Below are 18,015 nucleotides of genomic sequence, written 5' to 3' on the forward strand. Positions count from 1 at the left end.
GGGCCTGTTCTGCCTCTGCGCCCGCGGCGGCCTAGAGCGCAGCAGCGAGCAGATCGCTCGGCTTTCCCGCGTGTCGCCACCTTCTGCGGAACCCCCGCCTCCTCTGCTGCGCCGCCGGCTTCCTCCTCTTCAGGCTGCCGTCAGCCCGCGCGCCCGCCGGCTCCGTAATGGCGACCCGCAGCCCCAGCGTCGTGGTGAGCAGCTTGGCCCGCCGGCCGTGGCGGCGGTGGCGGGCGGCCCCTGGGGCGCGCGGCCCGCAGTGAGGTCGCCGGCCGGGGTGGCCCGGGGAAGCCCGGAGGGGTGGGGGGGCGGGAGGCGGCCGCCGTGCCCCGGCTCGGGCTTTACGTCACGCGGGGCGGCGTGGGGGACGGATGGCGAGGTGCGGGGTGGGTGCGCCTGGACGGCCCTGGCAACGAGGGCCGCGTGGGGGAGGAGAGGGTGGAAATGGCGTTTTGGTTGACTAGTGCCGCTGGGGAGCGTGCTGCGGGGAGGGGCCGCGCGGGCCAGTTCGGGAATGATCTGGCGCGCCGCGGGTTGGGGCTGTTTATTGGGGGGGGGGGGCGGCGGGCTTTCTCCGGAGAGGCCCTTCTCTAAACTGGGGTATGCTGCCCAGGTCCTCAGGGTTGCGGTGTAGGGGGCCCAGGCACGGGAACGACCACATGGGAGGGCACGCGGGGACTGGCGTTTGTACCTAGTTCCGCAAATACATAGTGACTGTGCGAATGCGCAGTGCCCGATTGAATCCTCGCAGCAGCCTTGGTAGCGGTAACCGTGCCTTCCTCTTCACACACGAGGAATAGTGAGACGATATTAGGTAATTTTCCCACGGCCCAGAGGTAACCAGGTCTCGAATTCAGATACGCCTCAACCTGGATCCTAAGCTCGTTGATCCTGCAGGGGCAAGAAATGCGAATCTGGTCCTTAGCTCCAAGGACATTCATACCACCATCAGCCTCTCGTATCCTGTCTCCAACCTCATTGGTTCGTTTTGTTTCTCCAACAAGCTAAGCTGCATTCCCCTCCCACCTTTTGGATCACGTTTGCTAAAATGGCCAACGCCCCTCCCAAACAGTTACATGCCTTAGTCTGCAGCATCATCGTCGTTATTTTCCCATTTAGCCGATTACCTGTTGATTGTCTCTCCCACTAAACCATAAACTTTATGAAGGTCAAGGATCACCACCGTAACCCCAGCACATAGGACAGTGCCTGGCATGTAAGGAATTATCAATAATGGTTTGTTGAACTAACAAAGAATTAGCCACTTGAGCCCTAAAAAGGGAGGGATTCTGTTGATATTAGGCCCTGTGGCTTAAGGTAAAGACCAGTGTTCTTAATGGAGTCTGGCCTGGAATCCTGCTTGTTTGGGCTGTTTGCTAGCTGTGTGGCCTTGGGTAACTTACTTCACCTTTCTGATCCTTAATGTATGACTGAGGTGCTACTGAAAAGATTGTAAGACTGTCTGCAGTCTAACTGACTAAACAACTTTTCCATGGTCCTTGACTGGGAATAATAACATAATAGCTATCATTGTGTTTACCTGTATAGTCCTATTTAGTCCTCAGGACAACCCTGTAACAATAGCATGATTATTTTTTAAAAGATTTACTCATTTATTTAAGAGAGAGTGGGGAGCAGAGAGAGAGAATCCTCAAGCAGACTCCCTGCTGAGCTCGGAGCCTGATGTGGAGCTCCGTGCGAGGACCCCGAGATCAATTAGCATGATTATTACCATTTTACAGAGCAGGAATCTTTGAAGCCCTTGAGAGGTTAAATTCATACCCACATGACACAGTTACTAAGAGGAACTCAAACCTAGGTCTCTCTCCAGAGCCCATGCCCTTAAAACGGTTCACTAATAGTAGGTACTTAAAAAAGGGTGGAGGATGTTGTTTTTATTCAGTTGCTGAGGAAGTCAAGATACTTTTAGCTATGATGCCCCGCCCCAGCACGCAGTGAATTATTATTGCAAGAACTGGCTGTTAGTTTTGTTCGAACATTAAGATCTTCATTGTGTTCGCAGTGTTTACAAATTCCTGTTCCTTTTTTAATTTCCTTCCCAAAAATGGTCTGCATGTTAGTAATAACAAACACTCAGTGCTTACTATGTGCTGGTTTCTTTCCTAAGAAAAAGACAAAAGGACCAACCAGACCAGCCCAGGAGAGGGATCTTGGAGTTTTCCTTTAGTTTTCTTTTTTTTTTAAGATTTTATTTATTTATTAGAGAGAGAATGAGAGAGAGCACATGAGAGGGGGGAGGGTCAGAGGGAGAAGCAGACTCCCTGCCGAGCAGGGAGCCCGATGCGGGACTCGATCCCGGGACTCCAGGACCATGACCTGAGCCGAAGGCAGTCGCTCAACCAACTGAGCCACCCAGGCGCCCTTCCTTTAGTTTTCTTGTAGTTCATCAGGTAGTAACTGGGCCATGTCATGTGAGGAGAGGTTACAGATGCGCTAGTGTAGCCTTCTTTCTTTCTGTAATTTTATCCTGTGTGGATTCAGTAAGATTCATATGCTGTAGGAATGTCAACCACCTTTGTTAATATCAATAGTGAGACTCCATTGTTACTTTGCCACCAAGTTACTAACATTTAGAATAATTTGCTACTAATAAGAATTCATACACACTTTAGATTGCTGTGGAACTACTCTCTAACAGTGTGCTTCTCATAATTGATAGGTATATATTTTTTTGTCCAGAATGAACATGGCTATTATTCCGCTGTGCACACTAATAAAAGGAAAGATCACAGCGTAGGATAAGTTCATGTACTTGGACAGATAGTAGTTATGGGCCAACTTACCTAGGAGCAGCTAATAATTTACCCCTGGGTTGAATAGTGAAGAAAGCTGATTTTAGGGGTGTCTGGGTGGCTCAGTCATTTGAGCGTCCAACTCTTGATTCCTGCTCAGGTCATGATCTCAGGGTCCTTGGATCGAGCCCCGCATCGGGCTCCGCACTCAGTGGGGAGTCTGGGGATTCTCCCTCCCTTTTCCCTCCCCTAAAATAAATTTTAAAAATCTTAAAAAAAAAAAAAAAAGGATGCTGATTTTAATTCTTATAATCTTTACATTCTTCTAAACCTTTTATTTTTTTTTAAGATTTTAATTATTTATTTGACAGAGAGCATAAGCAGAGGGGGGCACAGAGGGAAAGGGAGAAGCAGACTTCCCGCTGAGCAGGGAGCCCGACGAAGGGCTCGATCCCAGGACCCTGTGATCATGACCTGAGCCGAAGGCAGACGCTTAACGACTGAGCCACCCAGGCACCCCTCTTCTAAACCTTTTAATTCTTTAACCCCCTAGAAGGGAGGGCAAGCAACTTATATATGTAATTTATTTGTAAGACTGATATAAAATTGGAAGATGAACATATTGCTAGCTTAAATTATTTTTACATTAAGAATTATGTGCATTAGTGATTCATAATTTCAGTTTTATGATACCCTGGGTTATCACAAATTATCCCAAGGGGATGGCATATTCTCTGCTTTGGTGTTTTATAAGAATTTTAATTTTTTTTTCAAGTTTTTTAAGAATTTTAAAGTATCTGAATATAAAAGGTAGAAATATGCTACCCAGCAATTTCTGCCCATTCTAGAAGCTTGGAATTGTTGTTGGCTACTAGGAATAAAATAAAATGTATTTTATCTGTTACTGTACATCTTTTAATTCACATTTTAAGCTCATTTTAAGACTCACTTCCATTCGGTCTTGTCTGGACCCATGAACATCGCTGTATTTTGACCACAAAGAGACTTAAGCAGTCCTAGTCACAGATGATGAATTGATGTTGCTAGTGTTATCTTAGGTTGAGTTAATTTCCTTGCCTGCTGTAATTTTAGATAACATATTTTTGTAATTAGAAATTTTATGTGTAGGGCGCCTGGGTGGCTCAGATGGTTAAGCGTCTGCCTTCGGCTCAGGTCATGATCCCAGGGTCCTGGGATCGAGTCCCACATCGGGCTCCCGGCTCAGCAGGGAGCCTGCTTCTCCCTCTGACCCTCTCCCCTCTCATGCTGTTTCTCGCTTGCTCGCTCGCTCTCTAAAAAATAAATAAAATCTTTAAAAAAAAAAAAAGAAATTTTATGTGTAAACCACAAAAATTTTCACTATGAAAACTATTATAGACGTGACACACATAATCATTAAGAATTTGTGATGCCAGTTTTACTGGGAAGTAAAATTATTTTGGTAATCTGTGATAGCAAAAGTATTGACTATGATTCTAGACAAATGGTAGATGCTAATGTTACATACTCCAATAATCTTACATATTGATGAAAGTACCAGTGTAGAGTTTACTGTTAACAAGCATATTACAGATAGGCTAGAATTTGAGAGCTGTGTTCTAAAGCGCCGAGGGGATGTGGTCAGATTTCTGAACTGTCTGAGTAACTCAGAGCTATTAGTAACCTATTCTTTGGTTTCCAGTTCAGCCAGAAATGGCCATAGTGGGAACGGTGGATCTGGAGAGAAACCATTTTCATTTGCTTACCGCTTCCTGTGCTCACTTCTGGCAGCACATGTACCAACATTGTTCACCACTTCGTGCCCCTCCAAAGCGCTCCCCAAATATTTTGGGGTTGGGCTCTCCGCAGAGCCATCTAGAACCTTCTTTGTGGTCTTCTTTAGCCATTTTAGGTCAAGTTCTTGTTGACATAATAGCTACTCCCACCCAAATGCATATGTTGAAGCCCTAACTGCCAGTGTGTGCTATCTGGTGATTGGGGAGGTAATTAGGAGTAGATGAGGTCATGAGGTTGGGGCCCTGGTCTTTTAGGAAAAGACACCCAAGAGCTCCCCCCCCCCCCACGCTCTACTGTGCACATGGCTAGGAGAAAGCAGCTGCCTACAAGCCAAGAGGAGAGGCCTCAGGATGAAACCTACTTTGCCGCCATCTTGATCTTGGACTTCCCGGCCTCCAGAACTGTAAGAAATAAATTCCTGCTGTTTAAGCCACCCAGGCAGTGGTATTTTGTCATGGCATCTCCAGCAGACTAATACAGTTGTTTCAGAAGGTGTCGGTGACAGCCACGTGCTTAGACATGCAACACCAAGTCAGCAATAATAAAACAGATGTGATTTCCATTCATCCAGAAATGTTACATATTTTTCATAATCAATTACTGCCTGGTTGATATAGAAGGCTGTGCTAATTCAGTATCAGAGACATGCTAGTCTACTTTACTCAGTTTACAACCTAGGCAACAGAATATAATGATGAAGCTTGATATTGCTTTCGGGGGAGTCATTGGTGCTGGGTTCCAGGTTTGCCTTTAGTGCGTATATAACTGCTTTTGATAATCACAGATTTGAGGGCTTGTCAAATTAGATTCAGGTACAAGTGACAAGCTTTGTTGTGCTGTATAGATGGGGGTGTGTGTGTATGTCTTCTAGATTGTAAGCTCTTTGAGGGCTCTAAATGTAAAATCATCTTAGTAGCCCCCTACAAAATTTATTGCACTGTGCCTTAATCAAAGTGGATGCTAAGTGCATTTTTATGTAATTTAATATATTGCAATCCGTTCCTATCAAAGCAACCACTGGATTGTTAAGTAATCCGTATCAGATGAGGTTAATAGCAGTCATTAACCAATATCAGATGGGATACATAAGGGCTAATAAGATTAAAGGCCAACCAGGTATATTTCTGTCTAGCTCTTGTGGAGATTGAGGTTATTGGACCTGTTTAATGTGAAGCTTCGGTGTTTGGGGTGATAAAAAAAAAATTCCCTGTTCATTGAATTGTATCTTATTTTATTTCTTATCAGTGATCCAGGTGCAATTGAGGCTTCTGAGAGTTTGAGTGCTCTCCTAAACTCCCACCATACTTCATGTATTTCTTTTTCATAGCACCTTACCCCACCGTCTTAATGGTTATTCGTGTACATGTCATGTCTTCTATACGGTAAACTCTTTGAGGGAAGCCAAGTCAGATTTATCTAATCCTCTAATATGTACATCATAGTAGATTCTCAATAAATATTTGAATATTAGTAATAAGAATGCAGGTTCTGGATAAGGTCATCACCATTTTAAAATTAGTATTCTAATATTTGGTCATTTTATATGGATTTAAAAGACTTAAACTTTTCATTAAATGTAAAATTGGGAAAAGTGATGTTGGTGCCTTGTCATCGTTTAAATAAATTGCTCTGTATTTAACTTTATATTTGAAATATCTGGGGCGCCTGGGTGGCTCAGTCGTTAAGCATCTGCCTTCGGCTCAGGTCATGATTCCAGGTCCTGGGATCGAGCCCCTCATCGGGCTCCCTGCTCCGCGGGAAGCCTGCTTCTCCCTCTCCCACTCCCCCTGCTTGTGTTCCCTCTCTCGTTGTGTCTCTCTCTGTCAAATGAATGAATGAATGAATGAATGAATGAATGGAATATCTATAAGTAGACATAATAGCATAACAAACCCCTATATACCCATTGCCCATTTTTGACAGCAAACTACCTATGGCCAATCATATATTTCTTAAATTATGACCCCCATAAATATACCCCATTTATTTATAGTGAATTATAACAAAGTTGTGAATTCATGCCTAAAGTACCTCAAGCACTGCAAGGTTTTTTTTGTGTGTGTGTGAGTAAAGTGATAGAAGTTATTAAGTGAGGATAGGAGTGAGAGGGGTCCCGACAAGGTTGCTGACAAGGGCCTTTAGGGTTAGTATAGAAAGCTAACCAGGGAACTTAAATCCTTTTAACATCTCTATTGATAACACCTTCAGTGGCTTACTTCCTTTTTAGGAGCTGGCGGTTCTTTGTTGGTCATATGTGATTATCACAAAGACACCCACCTGACCCACCCCACACATGCCTAGGGCAGGGTGGTCCGATTTGTCCCCTTCTCTCTGGTTTCCTCACACCTCCACATTTTGGGGATTTCTGTGAGCCTGATCACTTAGCCCCCTACCTGTCTCTCCCTACCAAGCCCAGCCTGTCCCTTCCTCATTCCTCCCCCTGGAATAGTAACCCTAACTGCCCTTAGGGAATGGGACGATGACCACTCTGGCTGCTTCCTGCTGAAATGGGGCGGCGGGCTGTGTGGCAGTTAGAGTCTATCCAGAGGTTGGTCCAGGGGCTTGTGGTATGGCCCCAGGGGGTCCTGATGGGCAGCAAATGGTACATTGATCAGCAGATGCAAAAGGATGAACGTGAAAGCGGAACCCTCCTACACTGTGGGTGGGAATGCAAGCTGGTGCAGCCACTCTGGAAAACAGGATGGAGGGTCCTCGAAAAGTTAAAAATAGAGCTACCCTATGACCCAGCAGTTGTACTACTAGGTATTTATCCAAAGGATACAAACAGTGATTCGAAGGGGCACCTGCACCCCAATGTTTATAGCAGCAGTGTCTACAATAGCCAAACTAGGGAAAGAGCCCAGATGTCCATCAACAATGAATGGATAAAGAAGATGTGGTGTATACATACGATGGAATATTACGCAGCCATCAAAAAATGAAATCCTGCCATTTGCAACAATGTGGATGGAGCTAGAGGGTATTATACTAAGCAGAATAAGTCAATCGGTGAAAGACAAGTATCGTATGATCTCACTGATATGTGGAATTTAAGAAACAAGGCAGAGGATCATAGGGGAAGAGAGGAAAAAATGAAAAAAGACGAAACCAGAGAGGGAGACAAACCATGAGACTCTTAAATCTCAGGAAACAAACTGAGGGTTGCCGGAAGGGACGGGGATGGGAGAGATGGGGTGGCTAGGTGATAGACAGTGGGGAGGGTATGTGTTGTGGTGAGCACTGTGAATTGTGTAAGACTGATGAATCACAGATCTGTACCCCTGAAACAAATAATACATTATATGTTAATAATAATAAAGAACTATAAAGGAAAATTTCAGTAAAGCTTCATTTGACAAGCAAAAAAAAAGTATTAGGCCCAAAATTATGATCACATCCCTTAGATAAGAGCCCCAATTAACAATTTTGTCAAATAGATCAGTGAATATCTTGATCTTATTTAATTGGTCACAAATGCCCCCTATTAATTGGGACACCTTCAAGCAATGCAAGTTTAAGAGTTTCTTTTTGCCTTTTGGGAAGAGTTATATTAACATGGTTTTTTTTTTTATGCTTGAAAGAAACCAACCCTTTTTATTTTATTTTTTTAAGATTTTATTTATTTATTTATTTGACAGAGAGAGACACAGCAAGAGAGGGAACACAAGCAGGGGGAGCGGGAGAGGGAGAAGCAGGCTTCCCGCCTAGCAGGGAGCCCGATGTGGGGCTCGATCCCAGGACCCTGGGATCATGACCTGAGCCGAAGGCAGATGCTTAATGACTGAGCCACCCAGGTGCCCCTATTTATTATTTTTTTAAAAGATTTTATTTATTTATTTGTCAGAGAGCACAAGCAGGGGGAGCAGCTAGCTGTGGGAGAAGCAGATTCCCCGCTGGGCAAGGAGCCCGATGTGGGACTCCGATCCCAGGACCCTGGGATCATGACCTGAGCTGAAGGCATATGCTTAACCGACTGAGCCACCCAGGCATCCCACATCAACCCTTTTTAAAAATTTTATTAAGTTTTTAAATTTTAATGCCAGTATAGGGGCACCTGGGTGGCTCAGTCGGTTAAATGTCTGCCTTTGGCTGGGGTCATGCATGTTCCCAGAGTCCTGGGATCGAGCCCCACATCGGGCTCCCTGATGAGCGGGGAGCCTGCTTTTCCCTCTGCCCCTCCCCCTGCTCATGCTCTCTCACTGGCTCTCTGTCTCTCAAATAAATAAAAATTTTTTTTTTAATTTTTTTAAATTTTTTTTTTAAAGATTTTATTTATTTGAGACAGCGAGAATGAGAGAGAGAGCATGAGATGGGGGAGGGTCAGAGGGAGAAGCAGACTCCCCGCCGAGCAGGGAGCCCGATGCGGGACTCCATCCAGGGACTCCAGGATCATGACCTGAGCTGAAGGCAGTCGCTTAACCGACTGAGCCACCCAGGCGCCCATAAATAAAAATATTTTTTAAAAATTTTAATTCCAGTAAACATACAGTGTTATATGAGTTTCAGGTGTACAATATAGTGATTTAACAATTCTGTACATGACTTCAGTGCTCATTACTTTAAGTGTACTCTTAATCCCCATCACCTGTTTCACCCATGCTCCCTCCCACCCACCTCCCCTCTGGTAACCATCACTTTGTAAACAGTCTGTTTCTTGATTTGTCTGTCTCTCTTCCCTTTGTTTTCTTAAATTCCACATATGAGTGAAATCATAATGATATTTGTCTTTCTCTGACTTATTTTATTTAGCATATACTGCTCTCTGGCTCCACCCATATTGTTGCACATGGCAAGATTTCATTTTTTTTTTAATGGCTGAATAATATTCCATTGTGTGTGTATATACACACACACAACACACACACACATCTTTTATCTGTTCATCAGTCTATGGACACTTGGGCTGCTTCCATAATTTGGCTATTGTAAATAATGCCATAAATATAGGGGTGCATATATTCCTTTGAATTAGTGTTTTTGTATTCTTTGGGTAAATACCCAATAGTGTGATTGCTAGATCGTAGGTTAGTTCTATTTTTAACTTTTTAGGAACTTCCTACTGTCTTCCACACAGGCCGCACCAGCTTGCATTCCCACCCACAGTGCAAGAGGGTTCTCCTTCCTCCACATCCTCGCCAACCCCTGGTGTTTCTTGTGTTTTTGAGTTTCGCCATTCTGACAGGTGTGAGGTGATATCTCATTGTAATTTTGACTTGGATTTCCCTGATGATGAGTGATGTTGAGCATCTTTTCATGTGTCTTTTGGCCATCTGTATGTATTCTTTGGAGAAATGTCTGTTCATGTCTTCTGCCCATTTTTTAATTGGATTATTTGGTTTTTGGGTGCTGAGTTTGATAAGTTCTTCATATATTTTGGATACTGTCCTTTATCGGATATGTCATTTGCCAATATTTTCTCCCATTCAGTAGGTTGTCTTTGCTGAGCAGAAGCTTTTTATTTTGATGTAGTCCCAATAGTTTATTTTTGCTTTTCCTTCCCTTGCCTCGGGAGAAATATCTAGAAAAATGTTGCCATGGCTGATGTTAATTATTGCCTGTGCTCTCTTCTGGGATTTTATGGTTTCGGGTCTCACATTTAGGTCTTTAATCCATTTTGACTTTATTTTTGTGAATGGTGTAGGAAAGTGGTCCAGTTTCATTCTTTTGCATGTTGCTGTCCAGTTTTCCCAACACCATTTGTTGAAAAGACTGTCTCTTTCCATTGGATATTCTTTCTTGCTTTGTTGAAGATTAATTGACCATATAATTGTGGGTTTGTTTCTGGGCTTTCTATCCTGTTCTGTTGATCTATTTGTCTGTTTTTGTGCCAGTACCATACTGTTTTGATTACTACAACTTCATAGTAGAACTTGAAATCTGGAATTGTGATACCTCCAGCTTTTTCTTTTTCTTTTCTTTTTTGAGAGAGAGAGAAAACGAGAACGGGGGAGGGGCAGAGAGAGAGTATGCTCCACACCCAGCACTGAGCCCCTTATGGGACTCGATCTCACAACCCTGAGATTGTGACCTGAGCCGAAGTCAAGAGGTGGAAGCTTAATTGACTGAGCCACCCAGGTGCCCCTGTTTTTCTTTTTCAAGATTGCTTTGGCTCTTCAGGGTCTTTAGTGGTTCTATACAGATTCTAGGATTATTTGTTCTAGTTCTGTGAAAAATGCTGTTGGTATTTCAATAGGGATTGCATTAAATCTATAGGTCGCTTTGGGTACTTTTGGACATTTTAACAATATGTGTTCTTCCAGTCGATGAGCATGGACTGTCTTTCCATTTGTATTGTCTTCAGTTTCTTTCATCAGTGTTTTATTGTTTTCAGAGTATAGACCTTTTCACCTCCTTGGTTATGTTTATTCCTAGGTATTTTATTATTTTTGGTGCACTTGTAAATGGGATTTCTTTCTTAATTTCTCTTCTGTTGTTTGATTATTAGTGTATAAAAATGCAGCGGATTTCTGTACATTGATTTTGTATCCTGCAACCGTACTAAAGGTAAGGGCAGTTCTAGTTTTTTGGTGGAGTCTTTAGGGTTTTCTATATGTAGTACCATGTCATCTGCAGATAGTGACAGTTTCACTTCTTCCTTACCAGTTAGGATCCTTTTATTCCTTTTTCTTGTCTGGTTGCTGTGGCTAAGACTTCCAGTGGTGAGAATAGACATCCTCATCTTGTTCATTTATCTTAGGGGGGAAAATTCTCAGTATTTCACCATTGAATGTGATGTTAGCTGTGGGTTTTTCATGTATGGCCTTTATTATGTTGATGTATGTTTCCTCTAAACCTATTTTGTTGAGGAATTTTATCATGAATGGGTGTTGTATTTTGTCAGGTGCTTTTTCTGCATCTGTTGAAATTATCATATGGTTTTTATCCTTTCTCTTACTGGTGTGATCTGTTACACTGATTGATTTGCAAATATTGAACCACCCTTGCATCCCAGGAATAAATCTCACTTGATCGTGGTGAATAATTTTTTTAATGTATTGTTGGATTGGTTTGCTGATATTTTGTTGAGGATTTTTGTATCTATGTTCATCAGAGATACTGGCCCATAGTTCTCTTTTTATGTAGTATCTTTGTCTGGTTTGGTATCGGGGCGATGCCAGCCTCATAGAATGAATTTGGGTTTTCCTTCCTCTTCTATTTTTTTTGGAATAGTTTGAGAAAAATAGGTATTAACTCTTCTTTAAATGTTTGGTAGAACTCACCTGTGAAGGCATCTGGGCCTAGACTTTTGTTTGTTGGGAGTGTCAACACCCCCTTTTTTTATTAACATAAAATGTATTATTTCTTTCCGGGGTACAGGCCTGTGATTCATCAGCCTTACACAATATACAGTGCTCACCACAACACATACCCTCCCCAGTGTCCATCACCCAGCCACCCCATCCCTCCCACCCCGCTCCACTCCAGCAACCCTCAGTTTGTTTCCTGAGATTAAGAGTCTCTTATGGTTTGTCCCCCCTCTTTTTTTTTTAAGTAGACTTCATGCTGGGCGGGGCTTGAACTCATGACCCTGAGATCAAGAGGGGCTTGAACTCACGACCTGAGCTGAGGTCAAGAGTTGGACACTTAGGAGTGCCTAGTGGCTCAGTCAGTTAAGCATCTGCCTTCGGCTCAGGTCATGATCTCGGGGTCCTGGGATCGAGCCCCGCATCGGGCTCCTGCTCAGCAGAAGCCTGCTTCCCCCTCTCCCACTCCCTCTGCTTGTGTTCCCTCTCTTGCTGTGTCTCTCTCTGACAAGTAAATAAAATCTTAAAATAAAATTTAAAACAGGAGTACTTGCTTGTTAGAGAGTATTCTTGAGAAACTCTTGTAGGTGACACAGATGTCCCGTTTCCATTCTTTTTGTAGAGAATGTGTTCTGAAATATGCATGCTATGAATGTTTAGCAGACAGGTTGGCACTTCATATTAGAGGATCCGGCTTCCCCCCCAACCCCAAAATAGAATTTTTCTTGCTGCGTATGAAAGTAATACATGTTTGTTGAAAAACAAATCAGCAATGACTTCCAGCCACCCTCAGACCGGCTGCCAAGTGAGTGCCTCTGCTCTACGCAGCCGCAGGGCTGTGCGCCTCCCTGAGGCTCAGTCAGCTGCCCGCCCGGTGCACAGGTGGAGGCTGGCTGAAGGGACCGGCAGCTGGCCCAGATGACACCTACAGTTCCGCCCACACCTGGGGAACTCAAAACAGCTTTGGGGACTGAAAAAGCGTGAACCTCAGATTTGTCAGAATATAATTAGGAATTCTGTGAAGAATATTATAAATCTTAAATAAGTACTTTTAAAATTTATTGAAAGCCAAGCCACCTGTCCTTAAGCACCTAACCCAATGCCGACTGAAAGGGGCTCAGTAGAGAGTAGCTGAAGTATCAAGATGTAATTAGGGTTTGACCAATATTTCTTGAAAACTGCCAAAACACTCCTATCATCAGCTTCTTGAATGTGGTTTGGAAGATATTTAGTCTTGGCTATCATGTGAGGTAGAGTATTAAAATTCTGGTTTATTTCTTTGAATGAATTTTAATTTAATGGTAAGTGGGAATTATAAATCAACTATGATTAAAAAAAAAGTGAAATTGATAATGAAAAAAAGGCCAAGTCAATATTAAAGTGCGCAGTGTGCATGGGGCGCCTGGGTGGCTCAGTCGGTTAAGCGTCTGCCTTTGGCTCAGGTCATGATCCCAGGGTCCTGGGATCGAGCCCCGAGTAGAGTCGGGCTCCCTGCTCAGTGGGGAGTCTGCTTCTCCCTCTACCCCTCCCCTGCTTGTGCTCTCTCACTCTCTCTCTTTTTCAAATAAATAAATAAAATCTTAAAAAAATAAAGTGTACAGTGAAGCAAGTATCCCCCTATAGTTGACCACTGATGGGTATGTTCTCCTCCATACCCACCCTTTCTTCCTTCACTTGTTCCTTTCCTCCTTCTCCTTCTTTCCCCCTTCCCCTCCTCACTTCTTTCTTTTATTATTTTGTTGTATTACAATTTTTGTTTGTAGATTTTGTTTTAATACATCTTTAAAAATTTCCCCATACTTTTTATATGCATGTAAAAAACACACATAATACCACAGATAATTTATTTTTCTTCCCCCCCCCCTTTTTTTTTAGAGAGTGTGTGAGCAGGGGAGGGGCAGAGGGAAAGGGAGAGGGAATCTTTTTTTTTTTTAAGATTTTATTCATTTATTTGAGAGAGAGAGCACAAGCAAGGGAGTGGGGAGAGGGAGAAGCAGGCTCCCCGCCGAGCAGGGAGCCCGATGTGGGACTCGATCCCAGGACCCTGGGATCATGACCTGAGCTGAAGGCAGATGCTTAACCGACTGAGCCACCCGGGCGCCCCCACAAATAATTTCTAAGAAAGACTACTGAATTTTTTAAAAAGCAATATATATTCAATGAAGAAAATTCAGAATATACAGTATGAAGAAATAAAATCGTTATAACTCTTCTCCCGGAGATAATAGTTTTTTTGATTTTATTGTATTTTTTCTGTATGCATAGGTGTATATATAGTATTTATAAAACTATAATCACAGTATATTTTACCACAGATACCACATCATCAGTATTATTAAATATTTTGTATGGTGGGTACTCGGCGTACAAAGACAACCAATATATGGTTCTACTCAAACAACCTTGGAGTATCTGCTATGAAGGCACATCATGAATTGATTATAACAATCTCAGACTTAATAAGAGTTTGGGTTTTTAAGAAATCACTTAGCTTTTTGGGTGATTCCCCCACCCCCACCCCCACTCTGAGGTGAGAGAGGCTGTTTGGATTTGGGGTGGGGAATAGCAGCTTTTGTTCAGTGTGACATTTTAGCTTGTTGGACTACAGTGTGTTAAAAATTTTTTTTCTACAGTGTATTAAAATTTTTTTACTAAAATTTCAAACATACTCAGAAGTGGAGAGAATAGTATAATGAATTCCCATATGCTCATCACCCACGTTTAAAATGTTTTCAGGATTTTTCCACATTTATCTTAACTCTTTAAAGTTTTTTGTTTTTGCTTTGCTGAACTAAAGGAAATTTCATATCATGTCATTTTATGTCTACAGTCTTTAACTATTCATCTCTAAAGTATACATTTGATTTCTTATATAACTCTAATTCATAATCGTACCTACAAAGTTACAGAAAGTTCTTGATGTGTCATACCTAAATGTAATGCTGTCACTGAAATGGTCATATTTCTTTTTCAGATCAGTGATGATGAACCAGGTTATGACCTAGATTTATTCTGTATACCTCATCATTATGCTGAGGATTTGGAAAAGGTGTTTATTCCTCATGGACTAATTATGGACAGGTGAGTAAGATCTTCAATCTCTTGTTTTTGTTTTTTTCTTCTATTAATTTCAAGTGTCAGCAACTGTTTTAAGTAGTTGATATTTGAACATAAATTAGGCTAGCTTTTCAAATAATAGATGTTTTCTGTTTTAGAGCCCTCTGTACAAACAAGGTGCAGGGAAAGCTTACTAATTACCCAGCGTAAGTCATGGTATACTGGGAATCTGTAGGGAGTAGAATAAAGTAAACACTGAAGGGAGATTATAGGAATGAACTCTAGTCACAGCCTTTGATTACTCAACCCTGAACAGGGTAATGGGCTGGGGCTAAATCACATGAATGGAAGGTCATATTTGGATTAGTATGCGCATCTAGCTTGAAAATTTCCCCTTAACTGAATTGCAGTGAAATACCTAACTTGGTATTTAAGTGCTCGCCTTGTGTGTCTGGCTATTTTGGTTTTGATTTTAAGATGACGGTATCAATACATGTGTGTTGTAAAATATTCTAAGGATTGAGGCTATAAATGAGAATAGGGTTCTCTCCTCTCAGCCTCCTGTGCACCGTCCTTCCCTACACACTAGTTATGCACATATACTCTATGCGAATATACATACAATTAACTCTTGACTCTCCCCAAAACTTAACTACTAATAGCCTACTGTTGACCAGAAGGCTCACCGATAACATAAAGTCGATTAACACATACTTTGTGTGTGTATTCTATACTGTGTTCTTACAAGCAAGTAAGCTAGAGAAAAGAATAGTTTTATTTTTTTTTTTTTAAGATTTTATTTATTTGACAGAGAGAGACACAGCAAGAGAGGGAACATAAGCAGGGGGAGTGGGAGAGGGAGAAGCAGGCTTCCCGCGGAGCAGGGAGCCCGATGCGGGGCTCGATTCCCAGGACCCTGGGACCATGACCTGAGCTGAAGGCAGACGCTTAACAACTGAGCCACCCAGGAGCCCCAAAAAGAATAGTTTTTAAGAAAATCATAAAGAAGAGAAAATACATGTATAGTACTGTATTTTTTAAAAATCCCTATATAAGGGGACTTGTGCAGTTCAAACCTGTGTTGTTCAAGCATCAACTGTATTTTATTTTAACACATAGGTATGTACTATCATATAGGTCTGAAATTTATTGGACACTTTTTCATATTAATATATTTAGAGCTATCATGTATTTTGAAGGTTGCATAACATTCCATTTTCTTTTTTATTTTATTTTTTTAAATTTATTTATTTGACAGAGAGAGAGACCGCGAGAGGGAACACAAGCAGGGGGAGTGGGAGAGGGAGAAGCAGGCTTCCCGCTGAGCAGGGAGCCCGGATGTGGGACTCGATCCCAGGACCTTGAGATCATGACCTGAGCTGAAGGCAGACGCTTAATGACTGAGCCACCCAGGAGCCCCAAAAAGAATAGTTTTTAAGAAAATCATAAAGAAGAGAAAATACATGTATAGTACTGTATTTATTTTTTAAAAATCCCTATATAAGGGGACTTGTGCAGTTCAAACCTGTGTTGTTCAAGCATCAACTGTATTTTATTTTAACACATAGGTATGTACTATCATATAGGTCTGAAATTTATTGGACACTTTTTCATATTAATATATTTAGAGCTATCATGTATTTTGAAGGTTGCATAACATTCCATTTTCTTTTTTATTTTATTTTTTTAAATTTATTTATTTGACAGAGAGAGAGACCGCGAGAGGGAACACAAGCGGGGGGAGTGGGAGAGGGAGAAGCCGGCTTCCCGCCGAGCAGGGAGCCCGATGCGGGGCTCGATCCCAGGACCCTGAGATCATGACCTGAGCCGAAGGCAGACACTTAACGACTGAGCCACCCAGGCGCCCCACATAACATTCCATTTTCTGACTGTACCATAATTGATTTAAGCAGTCCTTTATTGATGGACATGCAAGATATCTCCATTATTTTGCTTTTACAGACCATACTAGAAGGAAACGTTTGGGCACTTGCTTCAACTTGATCCATGGGGAAATTCTGGGTTAAGGGAAGGTATTTATTGAATGTTTTCATACTGTCAGATTATCCTTGTAATTTTTACTCCCAGTGGTATATGAGAGTGCTCTCTTTTTTCTATAATCTCTTATAATACTGTATATTACCAGGGAAATACTATTTAATCAGAATTTGTCAATCTGATAGGTGGAAATGGTATTTTACTTTGCATTTTAAACATTCTTGTTAGGTGTTAACAGTGTACATGTTTTTTTGAAGGTTTTTAAGTTTTTATTTTCACTTTATGAAGCAAGGATATAATTCATGGGGGGCAAAGGGTGTGTTTTGTGGAAGTTTAATGCCTAAGGGGGATGTTTGGTTACAAAGTTAAATATATTTCTTTCTTTTTTTTTTTTTAAAGATTTTATTTATTTGATACAGAGAGAGAGCACAGAAGCAGGGGGAGCAGTAGAGGGAGAGGGAGAAGCAAGCTCCCTGCTGAGCAGGGAGCCCAACGTGGGGTTCGATCCCATGACCCTGGGATCACGACCTGAGCTGAAGGCAGACGCTTAACCATCTGAGCCACCCAGGTGCCCCAAGTTAAGTATATTTCTTTAAGTTAATTTCTGTTAAATTCCGGATTTTATTTCTGTAGGACCGAGCGGCTTGCTCGAGATGTGATGAAGGAGATGGGAGGCCATCACATAGTAGCCCTCTGTGTGCTCAAAGGAGGCTATAAATTCTTTGCTGACCTGCTGGATTATATCAAAGCACTGAACAGAAATAGTGATGGATCCATTCCCATGACTGTAGATTTCATCAGACTGAAGAGCTACTGTGTGAGTATATCTGTTCCTGAAACCAATATCGCACTGTTAACTAAAATTTAAATAAAAAATTTTAAAAATGTATGTTATATACATGTTTAAACATACGTTTAAACTGTGTGTTTTTGAAGCTCTGCAAACTATACTTTCATGTTCATTTCACTTGGTTACAGTGAGATTTTCTAATATCTTCTACTTTATATCCAAGTGAATATTATCTTTTCCAAACTAGTCACCTTGGAGGCTATACACTTATTTTAAAGGGTTTTTGGTTTGGTTTTGTTTCTTGGATTTTTTAAAAACCCCTTTTAGGAGTTGCCGTTGGGACCTCGGAGGGGGGATATTTTTTGACTACACTTACCATTGGCAGATATCTTCTGTG

General features: G+C 41.9%; 1 protein-coding gene across 3 annotated transcripts in view; it reads left to right on the forward strand.

Moving 5' to 3' along the window:
* HPRT1 (hypoxanthine phosphoribosyltransferase 1) overlaps positions 1 to 18,015 on the forward strand; it is a 56,521-nt gene that overhangs the window by 2,096 nt on the left and 36,410 nt on the right. Inside the window, exons 1-3 of one of the 3 annotated variants that reach the window (XM_045882778.3) lie at positions 10 to 194; positions 14,748 to 14,854; positions 17,462 to 17,645. In XM_045882778.3, coding sequence (XP_045738734.1) covers positions 168 to 194; positions 14,748 to 14,854; positions 17,462 to 17,645 — 318 coding nt within the window. In that variant the 5' untranslated portion in view covers positions 10 to 167. Of the gene's footprint in view, positions 1 to 9; positions 195 to 14,747; positions 14,855 to 17,461; positions 17,646 to 18,015 lie in introns of those variants that run through there. The other 2 variants (XM_045882779.3, XM_064574588.1) reach the window with 2 other exon arrangements.

The sequence above is a fragment of the Mirounga angustirostris genome, unplaced genomic scaffold (genome assembly GCF_029215605.1).
Source record: "Mirounga angustirostris isolate CCGP_5_RB_7025 unplaced genomic scaffold, mMirAng1.0.hap1 SCAF_11, whole genome shotgun sequence".
Lineage (NCBI taxonomy): Eukaryota > Metazoa > Chordata > Mammalia > Carnivora > Phocidae > Mirounga > Mirounga angustirostris.